The 22,950-nt window shown below is 34.9% G+C and overlaps 2 protein-coding genes across 3 annotated transcripts in view; one reads left to right on the top strand and one right to left on the bottom strand.

Moving 5' to 3' along the window:
* Positions 1-7,377, bottom strand: part of waplb (WAPL cohesin release factor b) — a 68,352-nt gene extending 60,975 nt beyond the window's left edge. Inside the window, exons 1-2 of the mRNA XM_059531945.1 lie at positions 7,126-7,377; positions 4,542-5,029 (exon numbers count right to left, since the gene is read on the bottom strand). Of these exons, the coding sequence (XP_059387928.1) occupies positions 4,542-5,007 (466 nt within the window). The 5' untranslated portion in view covers positions 5,008-5,029; positions 7,126-7,377. The remainder of the gene's footprint in view (positions 1-4,541; positions 5,030-7,125) is intronic.
* A 230-nt stretch (positions 7,378-7,607) lies between these two features.
* btbd16 (BTB (POZ) domain containing 16) lies at positions 7,608-20,865 on the top strand. Of its 2 annotated transcripts, none has more exons than XM_059531946.1 (18): positions 7,608-7,730; positions 7,845-7,937; positions 8,498-8,546; positions 8,639-8,792; positions 11,463-11,568; positions 11,777-11,865; positions 12,639-12,767; positions 13,548-13,673; positions 13,848-13,959; positions 14,984-15,053; positions 15,164-15,294; positions 15,978-16,097; positions 16,318-16,403; positions 18,022-18,104; positions 18,282-18,356; positions 18,555-18,656; positions 19,849-20,037; positions 20,672-20,865. In XM_059531946.1, the coding sequence occupies exons 2-18, from the start codon at positions 7,879-7,881 to the stop codon at positions 20,735-20,737; spliced, it is 1,746 nt and encodes a 581-aa protein (XP_059387929.1). In that variant the 5' UTR covers positions 7,608-7,730; positions 7,845-7,878; the 3' UTR covers positions 20,738-20,865. The 2 variants fall into 2 exon arrangements, with proteins under 2 accessions (XP_059387929.1, XP_059387930.1); XM_059531947.1 differs by having other exon boundaries at positions 7,622-7,730; positions 7,809-7,937.
* The last annotated feature ends 2,085 nt before the right edge of the window (positions 20,866-22,950 follow it).

Here is a 22,950-nt window from a genome sequence, read left to right as displayed (position 1 = left end):
AAGCTAGTAAAAAAAAAAAAGAAAAGAAAAAAAAGCTACATATAATAAAAATATACACCTATATAGCACGCTGCACCCCGCCCGGTAGTGTTCAGTGCGCATGTTTCACTCTCCTCATAACAGCCCAGTTTGATGCTCTGCTCAATATTCCGCTCTATGAACTACCGCTCATACTCACTGGAGAAGCAAAGTCCACTCAAATAACGCACTGACTTAAACTTTACATGCTGTATACTTGCTCCTGTTTGCAGTAACGCTACGCGCTGTAACATGGTGTACAGCTGTACTGGGCAACGCTGGTAAAATGATGCTTTCCATGACGCTATGCTATGCTTATATGCTCTGATAATAATAGCTTTGTAGGGCAATAATTACTTGGATAATTAATGTTAGTCCAATGTTCTGTTACATTGAAGTGAATAAAAAATAATATATTGATATTATATATATATATATATATATATATATATTAAGGTAACACTTATGGAATAAGGTTCCATTAATGTTAGTTAATGTATTAACTAACATGAACGAACAATGAACAATACATTTATTACAGTATTTATTAAACTTTCTTAATGTTTGTTAATGAGAATACAGTTGTTCATTGTTAGTTAATGTTAATTCAGAGTGCATTAACTTAACTAGCACAACTGTTGATTTGTATAATGAATTAGTAAATGTTGAAACTAACATGAACTAAGATTAATAAATTCTTAGTTTGTTAACTTTAGTTAACTAATGTTAAATAATGAAACGTATTGTAAAGTGTTACCAATTTTAATATAACTTCTGTCCAGTTTTATTGTGTTACTTTCAGTAAAAGTGTGGTTATTTTATTGGCTTGTGTTTTTTTTTTTATATATATATATTCAGTATCATTAAAATTGAGTTGAATGTAATAAAATAAATAATCATTCAGAATTTTCAGTTTCCGTTTTGGGCCCAGAATTTTCATTTAGGCGCATCCCTCGACGTAAGACTACATGTTTTATTTAATTTAATTTAAATTTAACAGAAGTTAACTTTCAAATGCCCCAATTGCTGAAATGTCTGAACAACTTTTTTTTTTTTTTTTTTTAGATTAAAGTTGCACTGTATTGCACTGTATTTCTGTAATTTTCATTAAAATGATATACCGTATTTTTAGATATTTATAAGAAACTGAAAAAAGCACAAATGTCAGGGCATGACAAAACTTCTCCAGGCCCCAAAAATACCCTTAGACTCCAGAGGGGAGACTGTAAATTCTGTTTTTATGACTGGATTCCGCGATTCCCTCCGCCTTTTCTACATCGCGGAAATCATAGGGCCCTAGTTGTGGTATGCCAGCTCTATCTTGCAATGGACACAAGCCACGACGTTCTCTTTACGTTTGCCCGCGTCCTCAAATCAAAACACTGCTGACTCCTTGCAGTATGCGACTTCAGACGCAGCGCTTGTGTCTCCTTCCGCTTTGTGGGTGACGTAAACGCGTTGTGTCACATTAAAAAAATCATTGCGAAAGAACCTAACGTGAGATTTAAAATAAATTAAAAGAGGTTTCGAGGCAGAGGAATTTGCCTCGATCATTTTTTGTAAAATGCCATTTTTTTGTAAGAGTTACTCGAGTTATTCGAGGAATCGTTTCAGCTCTAATTGGTCTTCTGACTTGGAGGCTGAGAGGACTGTCGGAGTTTGGTCATCTATTTGATAATGGTCAAATGAGGTTATTCCAGTCATTAAAGCAGGAATTTAACCTGCCAAATAAAGATTTTTTAAAATTTCTTCAATTATGGTACTTTTTGGAGTCACGCTCAAAAGAAGGTAATATACGATTTGATCTTACTGAAGTGGAAAAACAGCTTCTCTCTTTAATTACTCTTAAGAAGATCTCGGAGTTATATTCATTGCTGTCTAATTTTGGTCCTTCAACTTTTGATTCTTTGAGGATGATATGGGAAATGGACTTAGGATCAAATTTTAGTGATGAGGAGTGGTTAACTGTTTGTATGTGTTTTCCCCCAAAGGTGTCTCAATTTCGGCCCAAGAACAAAATTATAAATTCATTCACAGGACCGATCTAACTCCAGTTCACCTTCATAAAATATTCCTCAATTCTTCTCAATTATGTTTCAAATGTAGGTCGGACACTGGCACAGTGATGCATGTGTTTTGGGATTGTGATTAAACCAAAGGTTACTGGAAAGAGATCCGCATGATTATTCAAAAGATTATTGGAAAGACTTTTGCACGGTCTCCAAATGTTTACCTTCTGGACTGTAAAGCTGGTCTGTTCCTTGACTGTGACAAAGAAAGTGTTTTGTACTTCTGTATACATTTAGCAAAAAATTTATATTATCACTATGGTAAACTCCTCAGATACCCTCAGTTAATATGTCCTACTCTTTTTACCTCTGGAAAAACTAACTCACGATCTGCATCAAAGTTCTGATGTTTTCTGGCACACTTGGTCTTCTCTGTGGAACTTTCTGGAAGATGCTTAGTGACTCATATATCCTTTTAATTACTGGTCTATAAAATGTCCCTGTTATTTATTTACTTTGATATGCCCTGTTGTATTTTTATTTTTATTTTTATTATAGTTATTTTGTTTTTGCATTTTATATGCTTACGCATGAGCATATATATCCAAAGATTGTGAGATGATATAGCTTATATAGCTGTACATGCTGTTATGAGATACCAATACCACTGTGTTGTGTTATTGTAAAAAAAAAAAAAATAATAATAATTAAATAAATTAATAAATATTTTATATATATATATATATATATATGTATGGGTGTGTGTGTGTGTGTGTTCATATTCTCTAGACAGCAGAACAGAATTGTTATGCTGTCTAGAGAACGATATGAACAAACATTTACTTTTAGATCATTTCTATTATCTAATCTATTTTAGATAATAGATTGATCCAAGCAATTTGCAGACACAAAACTGAAGTGTCTTAGGGAGAGCCACTCATCAGCATGCGTTATCATAAGAGACCCTTAGCGCTTACAGACAAGGTGATGAGATCTGTGTGTCGTGCTTCTAAATGAGATAAGCAGCTCACAGGAGCCTGTCCAAACGCTACGCTCCATCAGCGTCTAAGTGTTCTCCTCGTATTAACATCACCACTGACGGGTGTCAGTGTTCTGAAAGTTTCCTCTAACTTCACCTCATTGATTACTTAGTCAGCCAAATGATTTGCAAGACCCTGGAGGAGTACAGACCTGAAAAAGCAATTACGCAGAGGAAATGTAAAATAGAGTTTGGGCCAATTAAAGATTTTCATTTCTTGGTCTGCTGGGAGCTCCAGGCTGTTGTTGCAAGAGTCAGTCCGCCGTATCCATTACTGTGATATTAAGCAGGGTCTTACACGGTCTACAGCCCGTAACACTGGTGTCCTGAGCATTAACAGCACTCATGGCAGGCAGCAAATGCCCGCAAGGAAGCTTTCCGTGAAACGTGAACGATTATTATTTAAAAAAAAAAAAAAAAAAAAAAACTACAACCAACATCCCTACGGCACCACACACGTGAAAATCCACCCACATTCACTTCCACATTTCTTTTCACTCCTTACGACACAGACAGGAAATCAAAGTATGAATCAAAGTATGATATTTGGCAAAAGCAACTTTTTTTTTCATACAAGATTCCATATGTATCTACGATATTACTCTACATTGGAAACAGTGAAGTTTTTCATTCTTTTGGGACAACTCTTTGTTTAATGCGAAAACCAAGCATTCCCACTGTCACAGCGGGTGACACTACAACACAAACAGTAACCTCATTGGCTACTGTTCACCCTTCCATGTTTTAATTTCAATGAATGCCTTCAAATTACATCTCATATCATCTGAATGTATCTTAAAAAGCCATGTAAATTGTCGTACATTTCACATCCGTTCTACACCCCTGGTTTTACCTAAATTGTGCAAGCTGTTTCATAGAAATGTGTAGGAGTATATCAAAGAAGTATTTTATTGATTATAGCTCATGAACATACTATAATTAAAATGATTTTTTTATTAGTATTTTTTTTTTTTTTTTTACAAATAAGTTTTTTTTTAACTGCAAAGTATTAAAAGGCATTTATCAGGGCTCAACAGTGTGAGCATTTCACTCGCAAAAGTGAGACTGATCGGCCAGTCACCAATTCAAGCCGATCATGAGAAAAAACGGCCGATTCCAATCCCTGGCCGATCAATCGGTGCATCTCGACTTCATTTATGTACTTTATGCTAAATATGAACTACAAAGTCAAACTTAGGAAAGATTAAGGTGCGATAAATGTTAAAGTTGTTTGTTTAAATGTTTCAGGCAAGTAAACAACCACAAAACAAACCTATCTAGGGCAGGTTTATATAATGTGGTAAGCTCACACTCACTTGCCGTGAAGTTAAACAGGTGAACCACTCTAACAGTTTATAACTGATTAATGCAGTGCTTCTAGAACAAATCAGGAGGTATTTAAACGTTAAAACACAACTCCAATGTATTTTTGAAAGAATGAAAAAAAAAAAAAAAACTTTCAGGGAAAAACATACCTGCAGTAGAGGTGTTAAAATATTTCCCAGGGTCCTCTGGCACTTTGTGAGCACTTCTCTCAGTGTTGAGAGCGAAAGGGGCCCTGCTGGGGGCCACGGCCTCTATGCTGGCGGGCTGGTTCACCCTGCTGTTGGGCTCCAGTGTTAGGCTGGCCTGGGATCCCCCTGTCGACGTCATTTTGGATTTAGGCTGGGCTACGTTACGAGACGTGACCGGCCTGGATTCATCGTCACTGTCGAATCCAAACGGATCCTCTGATCCATCACCATCCGAGACCTTGGTCCTCTTGGTCTGATCCATCACCTCGGTCTTCAAACCGGGCCTCTTTGCTACCACCTTGGCTTTGTAAGTTGTCTCGCCCCATTTGGTGCTGAGCGTGGCTTTTTTATTGGACAACACCTCATCAAACTTCGAGGTCCCATCGCCTCCTCGACGGCTGTACGTTTTTCCAAATCTAGATGTCATTGTGGCATCTGTCTCATATTCCCTGTGAACAATCATCAACTGTTACATGAATAATTCACTGACTGTTTTATAATCAAATTTTTAATCTGTTCATAATGAATAAAATCAACATTATTCAGCATTCTACATGTGTGAAGGTCTCGGGGCTATTCATTATAAAACCGATGCACTCATGAACTCAATCAAACCTGACACCTACTTGCATTTCTGTGCTGATAACAAGCAGGAAACTAGAATTATTTCATAATATGATTTTGATTTCAATATGCATATGCAAAGAAATCAATCCTGTAATGTGCTCAAAAAAAAATGAGAGATTTAAAAGGAATAGCTCACCAAAACATGAATGCAAGTTGGCAGTTTACTCACCATCAGGCCATTCAACAAATAGGCAATATGAGTTTATTTCATCTTCATTGGAACATATTTAAAGAAATTTTGGATTACTTGCTGACCAATGGATCCTCTGCAGTGAATGGGTGCCATCAGAATGACCGTTCTAACTGCTGATAAGTGCATCAAAATCCAGGTGACTCCTCATGAAAATTTATTGTATTTTAAGGTTAAAAGCTATGTGTTTTAATATGCAAATCCTTTATATATTTTTTTTGTTTTGTTTTTTGAACTGCCACTTCTGGCCAAAATACCAGTCCATAACATTACCCCCAGCATAAAAATATTCAACGTAATAAAATAAAATATCCCTGTTTTCCCTCTTACACTGAAATCCATCAACATATTTGTTTAAAACTGTTTTGGACTGTTTTCACATGTAAATAGGCCTTAATCTGTTAATATTTCTCTCCTGATTGAACGCAATATTGAAGAAAGCAATATTATACATAGAGGACTTGCATTTTAGCCAGAAGCAAATGTTGTCTTATTGATGGATTTGTTCCTTAAAAACAAACATCTTTTCGCTTCATATGATGCTAATTACCATAATGTGGATTATTTGTATTTTATTGCTATTTTTTTTTTTCCTTCACATTGTGATTTTATCAGCTGCTTGGAACCTCATTCTGATGATGGCACCCATTCACTGCAGATGATTGGATGAGCAAACCATTGCTAAATTTCCCCAAATCTGTTCAAATGACGAAACACACTTATCTACATCTTGCATGGCCTAAGTGGGAGTAAATTTTTTTAGCAAATTTTCATTTTGCCCTGTGAAAGTTCCAAGATCCTGACTACAATAACAGCACTAAAGTAAACAAAAAACTACCATAGATGTTAGACAAAGGTTGTAAACCTGTATTCCTTGAAGCTAATGCTACAGCACATTAATACGCCAATTATTCATAATCATAATATTACCATTGTGATAATCTGAGGCCACCACTGGTTTGCAACCTAGCTAGTCCCAGCTGGACAAACCCCAAAAAATTCCATTCTATACTTTCTGTACACAAAACCATCAGAAATATCAAAATATACAAGTTGAAATTTCACTTTTTACCCTACAAAAGAAAAACTAATCTGAAATGTGCTCAAAAAAAAAGTTTAAATAATAAAACAGTTTAAATAATAACAAGCAGTGTAAGTTCCAAGATCTAAAAACAAAAACAACATGGATTTTCGAGTTGCATTTATTGAACATTAATATAGCAAATATTCAATACCATGGTATTACCATCATAATAATTTTAGGTCTTTACTGGTGCCAACTGAACAACCCCAAAAATATTAAACAAAATTTCAATCGATATCACTGCAAACACAGCGACTGTCCCTCAATAATCATCAAAACTAAGAATGCTAAAAGCTAGTGTGATTATAAGCTAATGCTAATAAATGCAACCCTTCTCTTTTGTTTACTTTTCACTTTGCAATGTTCCTCCCCTCGCTAAGCAAATAAGACATTAACACAACTTCTGTACGTGGATTCCAACAAAAGAGTGTCTGAAAACCAGCTTAGCTGATAAAAACAACATAACCACGCTAACGTCTAGCAGTAGGATTAGCATGAAAAGGCTAGCAGGCTAATCAGGCAATGCTGTGAAATTCACTCCTATAACCAGCATTAAAACTCAATCGCTATTTGGTTAAAATGTAGATTTTTAATCTACAGAAGAACTGAACCCACAGCAGGACCGAAGGAGGTTAAATACTCGCCTGGTTAATGAAGAGAGTGAATCCGGGCCTCTGAGCTTCACTAAAACTATAAACAAACAACTAAATACCGACAAGCACTGCTTCTCGAGCTCCGCCAACACAGTTATACGTGTATCTGAGATATGAGTTTCGATATAACGGAATATAAATATTCACAAGCTTTCTATTTAAGTTTTCCTCATGTATTTCTCCCTCGATTGTTTCGGCTCTGAAACACCAACGGCCTCCATCCGTGTTCCCCCTCCCTCACGTTTTCGCGTCACGACATTCGCGTCTCAGCACAGGCATAAAAATGTTGGCCAATCACGGGCCGCGCTGTTCACACGTCAGACGATTTTCGAGGTTAGCCCTGGAAGGAGCCTTGAACTTGAACGCGATGGCCGTCACGTAGCCTTCCTTCTCATTGAATTTTGGGAATTGTAGGCAATTGACTGAAATAACGTTTATCAGGCAACTATATTTCTTCGGTTTGTTTTGGTCAGGCATGTGTCATTTGACCCACATGTCTCCTAGCAACAGGACCTGTCAACAAGAAGTAGAGTAGACATATGGGCCATAAACGCTAAGTTTCTTTGACTTTTTATCCATCTGTACAGTACTGCCTGGTTTGTTTAGTGGCTTTCGGTGTTTTTTAAGATGTAACCTTAGTGAGAAACAACGCTATGCTATTTTAGTCATTTAAGGTCTTAATACTGTTCTAACATGATGTGGACTGTCAGTCAGCCCCAGTGAAAGTATTTGAATTTAAAGAGAATGCACAATCAGTGGAGTCACTTATCCAGCAGGAATATGCCATTCAGACCTCACTCAAGGTGAGTTAATGCATTTTAAAAAAGACAGTAAAACATATATAAAGTAACAAAAGATTCTATTTAAAATATTTTTTTTCTATTTATCAAAAAATAAATAAATAAAACGCTGGAAAAAAAGGTTTCCACAAAATAATCAGCAAAACTTTTTGACGTTGAAAATCACAAGAACTGTTCTTAGTAACTGAACATCAATAAATCTACATGCAGCAAGTTTTTTTTTTTTATAAAATATAAATGTGTGTGAAAAAATAGCATATATATATATATATATATATATATATATATATATATATATATATATATATATATATATATATATATATATTAATTAATTACTTTTTTTAAGATTAATAGGCTGATTGTCATTTCTTTGTAACTGTGAAATGTACTTGTAATGTCTGACAAAAAACTGATTTAAAGTCACTCAACATTTTCTTTTTGTTTCTTTTCTTTTTTCCAGTGCAACACAAATATTTTACAATACATTCCATAGCTGCAGTTCATTTCATATATAAAAGAAATCTTTATTAGGCTACTCATTCAGTACTGTTATTTTTCAGGTTGATGTTTATAACCTCCCACAATTCACACCAAATCTCTAACAGAAGTGTAAGTTCAAATCTCATTCACAACTCTGTACCTAAAATTGTTATTTCCTTTCGGAATATTTAGCACATACTGTTATTCTATACTTCTACCAGGTGTGGGCTCACTCACTATGTCAGCGCACACAAGCTGGGCACACTAACCGCTGGCAGCTGGCAGGTGCTTTAGGCAGTGACCTGCTGGGTCAGGCACAGTTTCGGAGGGCAGAGGAGTTTGGTGATAAATCAGCCAACAGAAAAATTAAATCAGGTGAGATGTGCAATCAGCCTAAAAATACAATCCAGGTAAATTGTGTTTGACTCATGAGCACATGAAAAATAAATCATCACTGTCCTACTATAAATACCTTTGTAGGGATAGTTTAAACAAAAATGAAAATTCTGTCATATTTACTCACCCTCAAGTTGTTCCAAACCTGTATGAATTTATTTCAGCTGTTGAAAACAAAATACAATATTTTGAAGAATATTGGTAACCAAACAGTTGATAGTAGCCATTTGACTTCCATATGGTAAACAAATACATAAATAAATAAAATACAATTAAAGTCAATGTCTACTATCAACTATCATATTCCTATAACTATCCCTACCACATGAAACCTTATATCACAATAAAATCATAAAATACATGTGAAGAATAGCATTAAAATGACTATATCTATAACATATTATTATACAATAAATACAAATAGCTTCCTTTTTTATCAGCGTACATAAAAAGGTACAATTGCTAAGCTCTTCATGATGTTCTTTTTGTGTTAGCACTAGTGCATACTAATGACGCTTTATTCCTCAATAGTAACTTGCATCTAGTCACTAGGTGTCATCATCATGAAACCTTATATCACAATAAAATCATAAAATACATGTGAAGAATAGCATTAAAATGACCATATCTATAACATATTATTATTACTATTGTCAATACAATGTAAAAACATCATAACAACAAAAACATCATAATACAATAAAAATAATATCTGACAATCTAGAACCAAAAATCTTTGTGTGTGTTTTATATTTGTTGGTTTATGTATTTGTGTTTTTGTAAAGCTTATCGGTTACATTGCATTACAGTACACAGACAAACACAGATCCAATTTATCCATAAATCATGACAACACACGTCTTTCAGAATAGTGTTTAGAATAGTTCAAGAAGTAACCACCTTGCATTAATGAGTTTAATCCATAATGCCGCAGTGCGTCTTCAGCATTGATTTTTGCCAGAATCCTGGGTTGACCAGGGGGATACGAGTGCCAGTCTGTGCCAACCCGCTGACCTGGTGTCACAAACCTGGCATCATTTTAGAGATAAGCACCTGTAGTGTTTTGGCACAGGAGGGGTTTAAGAGGCATTGGCAGTTACGCACTTGAAGGCACTTTACCCAGAGAAACAATAGGAAAGACAGTATGGCTTTTGATTCCTATGCCAGGATTCTGTGAGTCTTTTTAATTTGTAATAATCAGAATATTGTGATGAAATAGAGGTGCACATGCTGAGAGGCATCTGCTTGAATCAAATGCTTCTTATGAACGGATTTATTGCTATAGTTTGTTGATTGTTTTTACATCAGAGATGATATAGGGATGCATATAACAATGTTAAAAGATACTTTTCAGAAATTAACTATTAAATATTTTAATAAGGGAAAGTTCACCAAAAAATTAAAATGATGACTTCATTACTGACTGTGATGTCATTCCAAACCTGTATGACTCTTGTTCTGTTCTTCAGCTGCCTATAACAAGCTTACTGATTATAGTTTTTTATGTATTTATTACTTTTTTTGTCCAATACATTAAGTTAGTTATAATTAGAGTTTAAGGGATTAACTGCATTAACTAGATTTTAATATTCATTTCATGATTAGTGTTACAAAATTATGAAAATTTGTGTTTAAGCTGCATTCAGTCATGTCCCAAATATTGTTGCAGTGTTGCAAATAGTATCGCAAAGATTGCATGTAAAAAATAAATAAATAAATAAACCTATGGTGAGCTTAAAAAAAAGAAAAGAAAAAAAAAAGCTTACTAAAAAAATTATTTGTTGAAAATTTACTCAGGCCATGAAAGACAATTTTTTTCTTCATTGGAAAATATTTGGAGAAATTTTGCATTTACGTCACTTGCTTACCAATGGATCATCTGCAGTGAATGGGTGCCGTCAGAATGAAAGACAAAACAGCTGATAAAAATAAACCTTATATACCAATAAACCATAAATAATTCACATGACTCCAATCCATCAGTTAACATTTTGTGAAGCAAAAATATGCTTGTTTGTAATCCATCATTAAGGCATTTTAAATAGTCTGTTGCTTCTGGTCAAAATACCTGTCCACAATCTACTGTATAATAATGGTTTCTTCATCTTGCATCAAAATCCACCAACACATTTGTTTAGAACTGTTTTGGGATGTTTTCATTTGTAAATGGTACTTGAGGTTTTCCTCCTGATTCAGACTTGGCAACTTTTTCATTGGAGAAAGAAATATTATGTACAGTGCACTGATATTATAGCAGGAAGCAATGGTTTTATTATAAACTCTCATTTGGACTATTTACAAAGGATCCATTGGTGATCAAGTGATATAATGCTAAATTTCTCCAAATCTGCTCTGATGAGGAAACAAAAAAATCTTTGATGGTTTGAAGATGTGTAAAAGTTTTTTGTTTTTTGTGACCTATTCCTTTAATAAGAAGTGCAAAAGGATTCATAACAGATGGTAAACATTTAGAATTTTCTTAATTTGCATTTAGTTTTTCATCATTTACTCTCATTTTCATTAATGCAAACAGCCATCTGTCACAGACATACTGTATGTTTACTCAAAACTCAAATATCTGGAACACTTCATCCCATTCTTGAACACGCACACTCTTGGAGTTTCTCTCACTGTGTGTTTATGTTGCAGCTGACCCCATGACACTCCACTGGCACGAGGATGCCACTAGTTGCCCACAATCCCCTTTGCCACAGCTCATTCACCCACTCTCGGCCAGCCGACGTACCAGACTGTGGTATGTTGCCAGGAGCAAGTGGACTTTCGTGGAAACTGTTTAGCGGGAGAGAGACGGGCAGGCGAGGAGAGAGGGGGACATTTTATCTCACTCCAGGGATAGATCTATGGGATATCTGCCAGGCCACATGCTATCATTATGGAGCATCAATGTGTGTGTGTGTGTGTGTGGATGCACCTATAATGTATCTCTTTACCTTTATATGCAGCAAAGATGTTACATGGTCTTCAAAACTTGACACTCCAGAGGAACAATTTTACATTTTGTCTCGCAAACTGACCCAAAACGCTAAACCAGGTATTGACTATTTAATTGGTAATATTTGCTAAAACAGGAATCATTATTGCTAATACTCAATTAGATTAAATTAAATGATGGCTCAAAATATGTGACTTGTGTAGGAGAGGTGTATTGTTGTATTTCTAAGTGATTTTCACCTGTATGATGATAAAACAATAACTTTGAATGAGGAGTGACATCTAGAGCCTGGGTAGTAAGCCAAAAAGTTTCATTAAGATTAAAGTCAATAATGTGATGATTTCTGTGATCTTGGTTCCTAAACTAAATGGTTGTGCTAAGATGGCTGTTGTGACCAAAGATATCATTTTCTGACAGTTTCAGAAATTCAGCATGATCACCACAAAGTGTGTTTGCTGCTACGACCCACGTATACTGACCAGCCAATAAAAATGCATAAAAATAGAGTTGATCAACGCGACATCACGCTAAAAGTTAAAACTGCTTACCTCAAACAGCTTCCTCTTTTATCAGCGTACATAAAAAAGTACAATTGCTAAGCTCTTTATGATGTTCTTTTTGTGTTACCACTAGTGCGTAATAATGCCGCTTTATTCCTCAATAGTAACTAGGTGATCATCATCATACAGTCTGGATACATATTGTACCTAAGTTTATTAGATCCATGTCACACAGTGTGATTTGTAATGATCTTACAGAACTGCTAAAATCATGCAGTCTAGCAACCACTTAGCAATGACATAGCAACTGCATGCTTCTATATAATGGTATAAATTGATACAGTAAACATCTGTCTTTGTTTATGTTTATAGATGCAGTACTGGAATGTCTGGGGGTCAGGTGGGAGCTGCATTGCTCTGTCTTGAGCCACTCAGACATATTATCTAAATTGTATACTAACAGCAAAAGACAGAGGGATGTTCAGCTACAAGAGAGAGCTGGTATGATGCCCATCTACAATATATGCTTTTTTGCATGTGTGTGTTTGTTTTCATCTTTTGTTTTGTTTTGTTGGTTTTGTTTGTTGTGCATTGTTTTGTTTTCTGGAGATGATAGAGCTTAAAAGGTTTCTGAAGAACTTAAAGCATAGTAAACTAGTCAGTGGTGGACATTTTAAAAAATGATGTTTGCCTGAAGGTGTAACCATAGCAACAGTATTCTGCATGAATACTCTCAGGTAGGATCAGTATCTATGTCTAACAGTGAAAACTGAAAATCGTTATAGAGCATACCACCAAGCTTGATACAAAACAACAACGTCTCAACTAATAACATGAGGATCTATTTGACTAACCAGTGGGAGAGGGGAGAGTGTTGTTCTGGAAACTTGTCTGAAAACAGTCATTATTTTTGCAGTTCTGTTTCGTGGCACAAGTGGTGCAGGAACAGAAGGCATTACCTCTAAAATAGCCTTTAAAAAAAGTCCTGAGAAGTAGTTGAACCCATTCAAAGGTCATTCTATAATGAGAACATGGGACAGAACTCTGTATTTATAAAGGAGTTCATTAAAATTGTCATAAAATATGCAGAATAATAACTTTATTACATTATTAAATAAACATTATTATGTAATAAATAATGCAAAAGTGAAGATCCCATTGTAGTCATCATAGATATAAATATTTTGCATGTTTATCTTAGAATTTGTGGAATGGACATATTAAAAAAGAAACAGTTCAAGAGAGAAATGCAGGCCCTCCATTTTGTTTGTGATACTGCAGCCACAAGTAAACACAGCAAAGTTAATAGGACTCAGTGTGAAAGAGGACTGGTCTACAGAAAGTGGCATCTCAGCGGCCCTTTGATTCTCAGACTGCCTGTCAAAGACGCTTCCATCAATAAAGAGGGTAAGCACTAAAAAGGTGTCATATTTATTATATTATAGCCATCATCACTTGTTGACTTGCTGTCACATGAGCTTCTGATCTACAATGTGCTATCATTGATGTTGACTGATGAGGGGGCATACAGGGACATTTAAGGAGAAACAGAGTTATGTAAGAATCTCTGCTGTGTCCTAGCTTTGTCTTTTGCCTTGCGGACCCTGTACGACCCAGAGGAACGCCCCAGTGAGTGGGGAGAGGCTGTGCTCTCTACTGCTGCATTACTGGGAATGTCAAACCTCTTAGAGAAGTGAGTATCGACAACTTCGAATCTGTCTTTGCACTAGCAGGTTCAGTACAAGATGTCCAAAACACAAAATTCTGCAGTCATCGTCATTTATACATACATACCAATCCAACTTTGGAATAATTGTGGATTTTTTATATGTATATATATATATATATATATATATATATACAGTACAGACCAAAAGTTTGGACACACCTTCTCATTCAAAGAGTTTTCTTTATTTTCATGACTATGAAAATTGTAGATTCACACTGAAGGCATCAAGGGCTATTTGACCAAGAAGGAGAGTGATGGGGTGCTGCGCCAGATGACCTGGCCTCCACAGTCACACACTAATTCATAGTTTTGATGCCTTCAGTGTGAATCTACAATTTCATAGTCATGAAAATAAAGAAAACTCTTTGAATGAGAAGGTGTGTCCAAACTTTTGGTCTGTACTATATATATATATATATATATATATATATATATATATATATATATATATAGAAAGAGTATCAGCATATTAGAATGATTTCTGGATTTATTCAAAAAAATAAGCTATTCCTTTGTGGGTGTGGGTGTGTGTGTGTGTGTGTGTGTAGTGTGTCATATTAAGCAATAAAGAATGATCCAGTAGTGCATAAGCCCACACCCAAGTCTCTAGAGAAGTTTGTGTTGTCCAATCTCAGATTGATTCATATCCAGAATGCTGGGTGGAACTGGATGTGAATTTTTGCACTGCAGTCAGTCACTGTATTTACTTGAAAGATATTTCTCAATTAAGATCAACTGTGTTCCACCCATCAGAATTTAAACTACAGCGTGCATTGCATAACAGTGCATTTCTCTCTTGGTCATGGGTGTGTCAATTTGTAATCTTTAAGGGGAATTCAGTTTGACACAGTCACAAATGCTGATATGTTTATTGTTTTAGAATGGTCACTTCAGAAAATCAGAAATAATCCAGACATAAATTAATGCACAGTGTTGTATGGTGTATCCAATATTTTGTCCTTTTAAAGCTGATGGATATGATTGACAGGTGTCTTAAAGAGATGTTGGCAAATATTTCCTCACTGACTGTGTGCAGCTTTCATCGAGTGTCCTGCAAGGTAACAATTCTTCTTCTTCTTGCTTTGTTTTATTGTTCTTTAAATAACCAATAGGGGGAGCTCTGTATTCATTGTGTGAACCTCTATAAACTTCTTTCTGTGTTTTTCAGTTGAAAGAGACCGTTCTCCAGAGAGCATGTGAGCGCTGGCTGGAGCTGTTCCTGGTGACTGAACTCTCCTTCCATATAAAACTCAGAGATTTGCCCTTTGACCTCCTGCTGAAGACCCTGCTTAGTCCAAGGTCTCATATGTTTGTTTGTTTTTTAAACATTTTTTCAGTGGCAACTCACATCGAGAAGCACTTCCATCAGGATCTTGTTTGATTACATTGCTTTTGCATTCAGAAGATGAATCCTGTTTATAAGACCATTAGGATGTTTTGCATCGTGACATTTTCCTTCCAAAGCTTCATTACTGCAGTGCATCAGGGTGTTTTACTTTTGCATTTGTTTGTAATTCCCTTTATCCTCAGTGGTAATTTTCATTAGATTCTCATTACTGTAATATAGTCAGCAAATGTTTTCTTCATTTACATCATTTACTTTATTTCTTCATTTACATCAACATAAAATAAGTACATTGCACTATCTATCTATCTATCTATCTATCTATCTATCTATCTATCTATCTATCTATCTATCTATCTATCTATCTATCTATCTATCTATCTATCTATCTATCTATCAGTCGATGGGGAAATGTGCCGAACACATAATGGTCTTAAAATAGACCTTTTGTCTTTATGCAAAATATCATTTATTTTAATTTTGGGGTGACATATGGCCTGGACATTCTTAATAACACTTTTATAAAGTACTTTTCTGTACTTCAAGTCACCGTCTGCATACATAATGACTATTAAAACACATTAAAAAGAGCAGATGGAGTAAATCAGCAAGAAACTAATAAGCTTTCTGTGTCTAGACTGTTCACATCTAATGAGTATGAGGTCTTGAGAGCAGTGCTGTGCTGGCTGTACTTGCAGTTAAACCCCCTCAGACAGACCCTACCAGCCCACAGCACCATCATCACCTTCTTCTCCAAGTACGTAACCTCCTTTATGGCATTTAGAGCTATCAGCAAAACACAATGCATGTGATCCATTAGTATAATTCCAGACAGTAAAAGCCCCATTTATGAAGGACATTCCAATAATTCAATACACTATTCAGTCTTTTTTAAATGACCTTGATATGGCTAAGCTAGTTCCGTGCACATATGCTGTTTTAATGACATCCTTCCATCATATATCTGTCTGTTTCAGGGAAACGGCTGTTTTCTTGGAACAGCCTCAGGGTCAAAAATACATTGCTATCTTTCAAGCACTTCGTATTCATGGAATTACTGAATGTAAGTTTTGGTTGCTTCATGATAGATGCTCACAACATCGCAAAATAACATCGTCTACAGCATTAGATTGGTCTTTAAAACCAAGCATACTTTGTCCCCAATCTCTAAATACTGTTATGCCTGTTAGCTTAACTGAAAACGGACAGTTTGGCAGAATGAATGTGTATATCTCCACGAGAGCGTGTCCAGACAAACAGTACGTCCCAGTTACAGTATCACATCATGGCCACAGTCAGAACGTCATCCACTGGACCTCCAACGCCCACCAAACAGACGTGACAAGACTATCAACTATTCTGAAATACTTCACAGGCACAGTCATACTACTGATGTGGATAATTCATCAAAAAGGAACATTTGTTTGTTATTCTCACCATCATGTCATTCAAAATTGCATGGACGATAAAAAAAAGTGTCCAAGTGTCAAGAGACATAAAAATAACAGAAAAATGAAGTGTGGAAACCTGTTTGGAAACAGTTATAAACACTCTTTGCTCATATGCAGAATTATGAATTAAACAAACTCTTAACCCTACATACTAAGTACATAACTTATCATACAAAAGAGACAGGGATAAATGATACCTCATTTAATGAGGGGAATTTTGCAACTTAGCACCACAATTCACATAAAAAAAAACACACATAAATAAAACTTTTCAACTAATGTTAAAGGAATGGTTCACCCAAAAATCGAAATTAGCTGAAGAAGTACTTACTCTTGGGCCATCCAAGATTGAGTTTGTTTCTTCATCAAACTGACTAGGAGTAATTTTAGAATTACATCACTTGCTCACTAATGGACCCTCTGCAATGAATGGGTGCCATCAGAATCTGAAACTGCTATCAGAAACTGCTGATAAAAGCATCAAGATAATCCACAAAAAAAATACAAAAAATAACAAGACTCCAGTGAAGTGAAAATATTCATGTTTATTATGAACAAATCTATTAAGATGTTTTTAACGTCAAACCATTGCTTCCGGCTAAAATATAAGTGTTCTATCCATAATATTGCTTTCCCCAGTGAATCGGGAGAGAAATATGCACAGATCAAGCACTGTTTTTAAGGGAAAACACTCTAAAACAGTTCTCAACAAATATGGCGGAGGATTTTAAGAGGACTGCCCAGAAGCAACAAATTAATGTTAAACTGCCTAAATGATGGATTTGTTTCTTACAAACATGCAGCTATTTAATTGAACATTAAACGTGAATTAATTCACTTGAGTTGTGGTAATTACTTATGGTTTATTGTGAAGTTTTTTTTTTTTTTTCAGCTGCTTGGACTCTCATACTGACGGCACCCATTCATTGCAGAGGAATCATTAAGCAAGTGATGTAATGCTAAGCTAAATTGCTCCAAATCTGTTCTAATGAAGAGACAAAACCATCTACATGTTGAATGAATAGGTTTTCTGCAAAGTTTTATTTTTCGGTGAACTATTCCTTCAAGCACACACTATACTTGTTGGGAGAAGTAGCTTATCACTGGAAAAGCTACATTGTTTTGGAAGTAACAAAAATTGTCTTCCCTAAGTAAAAAAAAAGCGTTGCTACCAGTTTACTATGCAACACTTCATTTGAGTTTTGTTGTTTATGTGTGTTCATGTCTCAGGGCAGCATCTGCAGGAGCTGCAAAACATCCGAGTTCTTCCTGAATCCTGGCTGCTGCACATCCTGTCCAATCATTACCACACTGTGAGTGTGTGTAGAGACCACAAACACAACGCCTTATTCAACCCACCCGTCACTCCAGATGTACCACCATACATAATTCATAAACTGCTTGTTTTAATATAATTTGTATTGATTATTTGGCTCCACATGAAAACTAATTCATGAGCTGTAGGGTTTATCTGTATGTTTTTTCCACAGCTTTACAGCGGGGGCGACATGGTATTGACTGACTTCTCCAAACAAGCTATCCGTTTTGGAATGATGTTTGATAGGGTGCGGTACACTTTCTGTCACTTCAACACTGATGCATTATGGCCATTCCTAGAGCTTTTCAGTCCTTCAGTCACTTGCAATTACAGTTGTTACAATATGACTAAGTCAATCCATGCTTTTTCTTTCATGCTCATGTTCTTTTACTTGTTTTTAAGGCAGTATTTTGTGTGTTTTTTTTTCCTTTGTGTCACCGTACAGGAACAAGTGGGCTGCACTCAAACCATCAGCATATATGGCTTTTACTTTCTTCTCCAAGCTGCTAAAATGGGTGAATCAGATACATACAGCTTCTCCATTGAGGTTAGAGCATTCACATCTTCATATAACCTTTTGAAAAAGAAGTGTGCATAATTGCACCAAATGTGCAACTGTAGTGTACTTCATTTAAAAAAAAAAAAAAGTACATTGCAGATGATATAATGTTTATGAAATATAAGGCCATTAGGTGTATTTAAAAAGAGGACACTTTTCATGACCAAGTCTAGAAACACAAAGTATACTTTGTTAAATGGGTCAAATTTTAAGTATCACTTACCATGCTTTAAAAAGTATACTTATTTTGATGTGTTGACTACGTATGTGATGTAGTGTGTTATTTGATATTATGTTTAAAGTTAACATATATGTGACTTCATTACAATTGTGTCATAACAAACATATTTATGGCATATGTTTCAATGGAAATGATAAGTGTATTTTATTTAGTCATATATGCTTGCCAGTATATTTAGCAGTTCAGTTAAACCACATTTCAAACACAATAAAAGCAATATATAGAGAAGTATCAAAAAGCACTCTGTCACACTTTATTTTAAGGCCCAATTCTCACTAAACCATTTTACATTAATATACTACTAGTTTGCTGCATATTAATATTTAGTAAGGTAGTTGTTAAGTTTTAAGGTACTGGGTAGGGATGTAGAATATGGTCATGCAGTATATGTGCTTTATAATTAATAGACAGCCAATATGGTAGTAATAAGCAAGTATTGGTCCCTATGCTAAAATGTTTCCAAGCACTCATAAAATAATTGTTTACATTCAATACTGTATAAATTCAAACTGTAATACATTTTAATAGAAAGTAAATAACAATGCAATTAAGGATCTGAGAAATTACATTTAGCTTGTGCTTCAGTATTTTATTTGAAAGTAAATTATTACTATATTAAATTCTCTTTTATAAAAGTGTCCTAAAGTGTATTTCTTCTTCACAAGAGTATGTCTAACAAGTTAGGATTTATTACCTCTAAAGTATCCACCAGATGGCACTTTGAGATGGAGCTATCAATGTATTCAACTGGTGTTGTGTAAAAGCAGCTCACCCACTATATTGTCATCACTCATGCATTCTTATGTCAAAGAGGTCATACATTTTTTGATCTTTTATATTTTGGGTGAACTCAGAGATTCTTCAGAACATATGTCATCTCCCACCCTCCTTCTCTCTCTCTCTCTCTCTCTCTCTCTCTCTCTCTCTCTCTCTCTGTAGAGGTTAAAACACTGGGATCCTGCTGTGTGCCAGTCTTCTGTTGTGAGCCGTCCATACAGTGTACGATCTGATCGATCGGTGTGCTATCACATCACAGTGCAAAGCTATGCCAGTGGCGAGTGGCAAGAGCACAGCAGTGGAGCTGTCAGTCAAGAGTTTGGCTTATGCAAACGCCGCTCTAGGAGCAAGGTACCAACACCCAGAGTTTAAAATAAAACAAAGAAAACTAAAGACAGGATGAAGATCTGTTTGAGCACAATAATCTGAACAGTTTAAATTTAACAGTTATTGTTGACAGCCTAAAAATAATATCGTTTTTTATTATTATTAATTGTTTATTTAGATTATTATTTAGATTTATAATGTTAATTTTCCATTTTTATTTTAATTTAAAAAATATTTGTCATTTTGTTGGGTGTTGTTATCATATATATATATATATATATATATATATATATATATATATATTTATTTATTTTTTCAATTTTAGTTTTCTTAGTACATAAAGTTAAACTAAATTAAAATTAGAAAACTTAAATATTTTATTATTATCATTATTGTGTTGTTATTATTATTATTTATTTTAGTCTAAGTTTATTTCAAGTAACAGATTTCTATTTATTGGTTTTGGTTTTAGCTAACAATAATAATCCTGATAATAATAGAAATGATAAAAGAATAATAATGTTTTTGTAGTTGCAGTATAACAGTTATTTATTATCATTTCAAGATGATCAGATGGTCGATCTGTACTGAATACAAGAAACTTTGACAGATTTTCTTTATAAAAGTAACTTTTTTCTAATTTGTCCTTTTTTAACAGCCGTTCCAGATTGAAGGACTTTCTTCTCCCATCCTGGTGACCTTTGCTCTGGCTTTCCCATTTTGAGCTTGAATATTTTCCCCATTTTATAGTAGATATATTAATGGATTAAACAGAATGACAGAATGCTTTTGTGTTTTTCATGTTTGTGTATGGTGGACACTATGTCTAATAACAGCTATATTGTATTATGAATTCCCATAGAGTCACTAAATTAGACATGAGCAACACGCATGTTTAATATTCATACAGAATTGCTTATTTTATCATCATATCTGGGATTTCAGGGGCACTTGCACAAAAAAAAATATATGATATATATATATTATCTATCTATCTATCTATCTATCTATCTATCTATCTATCTATCTATCTATCTATCTATCTATCTACTGTATCTATATGAATAATGACAGTTAAGGGTTAGAAACACTTCTGGGTATTTTTATTTACAGGTTAGGCAACAAAAATAACAGCATCCAAAATCCTCTGTAGCTTTAATTATTAATAAAATAAAAGGTGGGCTCATTGCTGTACAACAACAACATAAAATAAAAATAAAATAAAAAAGTAGTGCAGTCAATTAAGCAATGCAAACATAGTAATATAGATCTAAAAATGTCTTAGAGTAAAAATACAAAGAAAAAATATTAAACAGATTTAGAAAGAAAGAAAGTTAAAATCTCTACTGCACTTTTTACTATTAATTATTATGCAGGGTTTTTTGTTATTATTATTACATATATTATTACTTTATTAATTTTAATTTATTTATTTAAACAGAATATCTTGTTTTTATTTGTTGAGCATATATTTTCTTACTTTATTTTTCTTAAGCTTTTTCCGTATTTTTCTTGTACAGAAGTTTTTTTTTATGTTTTTTTTTTACATGCACAGTTTGCATCACTTCTGTCCAGATTAATGTCTTAAATTCGTTGGAGTAAAAGCAGCGTGGTGACAGTCTGCCGTGAACACTTGAAAGTCTTCATTCTTCTTCTTTTTCTTCGTCTTGCTGCTTTTTTAGTTCTCAGAAAGTTTCCTCAAGGCATATTTCAATTCCCGTCCTTATGCACTGTTCTAAGCAATTTTAGTAGTGTGTTCACACTGAAAATTCCAGACAGAAAAAGTGCACTTCAAATAGTGAGGTCTAAATAAGGTAAATTTAAGCGCATTGCATTGTGGGATACAATATGTTGCCCAGTGTGCTCTGGTACTGCACATTTTGGCAAGCTCATCCATGTCTTCCATAACACAGAAAGTTAGCATATATCATTTACATATTATACTGTAAAATTAAACTTGAAAAAGAAAAACGTCTTCTAAGGAGCAGCTATTGCACCATTAGCTGTTGTTTTTGAAGCTCATTTCTCATACCTAGATCTGACAGACTGTCCACGTCAACACTGTGGACTGCCGTCATTTGGCTCATGCAGCCTGAAAATAGTTTCCCTCATCTTGAAACATGCTGCACTGCTATTGTTTCCAAGGGCTGCGAATTGAGGGAAGAGGAAGCGTGTTTTGCGTGGTGCGCTCTGTGTTTTCACATGGGCAAGCTGCCACTGAGGAAGCAAAGCTATCCTGATCACAATACATGCTGGAAAATGCTCAGCCGAGCAGTGCGGATATACAGCAGCCGTTCACAGACTACTGCGTGACCCGCTGACCCCATGCAGACTTTAAATAAAGCCACTCTGCTCCTCTGACCCTGTGACCCATGACTGTCTTCCCCTGACCCACATTTTAATTCGAAAGTGAATATGAGAAAGCAGAAAGACTTTTTGAGTCTTACTAACTCACCACCAAGAAAGTTCAGGAATTAGTAAGACTTAAAAAAAAGGAAAAGAAGATATTTTGAAGAATTTTGGTTACCAAACAGTGTCTGGTAGCCATGTCGTAATTACTGTAATTCCGAGATGACAATACGTGGTGCTGTTCACGTCCTCGGATTGAGGATTATCTGTTTCTAAACGGACAGTCAACAAAATGAACCCGCGTGAATGTTACTGGCAGCTGTATAACACAACACAACAGTTGCTATGCAAATGCATTATTATTACACTTTATAATTAATTATTTTGTTATTACATGGACAGCCTACCTATATGACTCTGTGCTGCATGTATTTCGTTTATGTTCACATTGTAGGAAGACATCCAGATTGGCAAAAGTCAATTACACAAATTTTAAAATATAAATATTAAGAAATAACTACTTAATTACATTTTACTACTGGAAGTGCAGCCATTTTTCTCTGGTTCCATGTCATGTGGTGCAAGCTC

This window comes from Carassius carassius, chromosome 40 (assembly GCF_963082965.1).
Source record: "Carassius carassius chromosome 40, fCarCar2.1, whole genome shotgun sequence".
NCBI classification, from domain to species: Eukaryota; Metazoa; Chordata; class Actinopteri; order Cypriniformes; family Cyprinidae; genus Carassius; species Carassius carassius.
Note: the sequence above shows the minus strand (reverse complement) of the source record. Positions and strands in the feature narration are given on the sequence as shown.

What these genes read in the sequence shown, in the direction of transcription:
- btbd16 (XM_059531946.1), top strand. Translation starts at nt 7,879, where the DNA reads ATGCACAATCAGTGGAGTCACTTATCCAGCAGGAATATGCCATTCAGA. An exon ending in CCATTCAGACCTCACTCAAG is followed by an intron (nt 7,938 to 8,497) that starts GTGAGTTAATGC and finishes GTTATTTTTCAG; the next exon opens with GTTGATGTTTATAACCTCCC. An exon ending in ATCATCACCTTCTTCTCCAA is followed by an intron (nt 16,098 to 16,317) that starts GTACGTAACCTC and finishes TGTCTGTTTCAG; the next exon opens with GGAAACGGCTGTTTTCTTGG.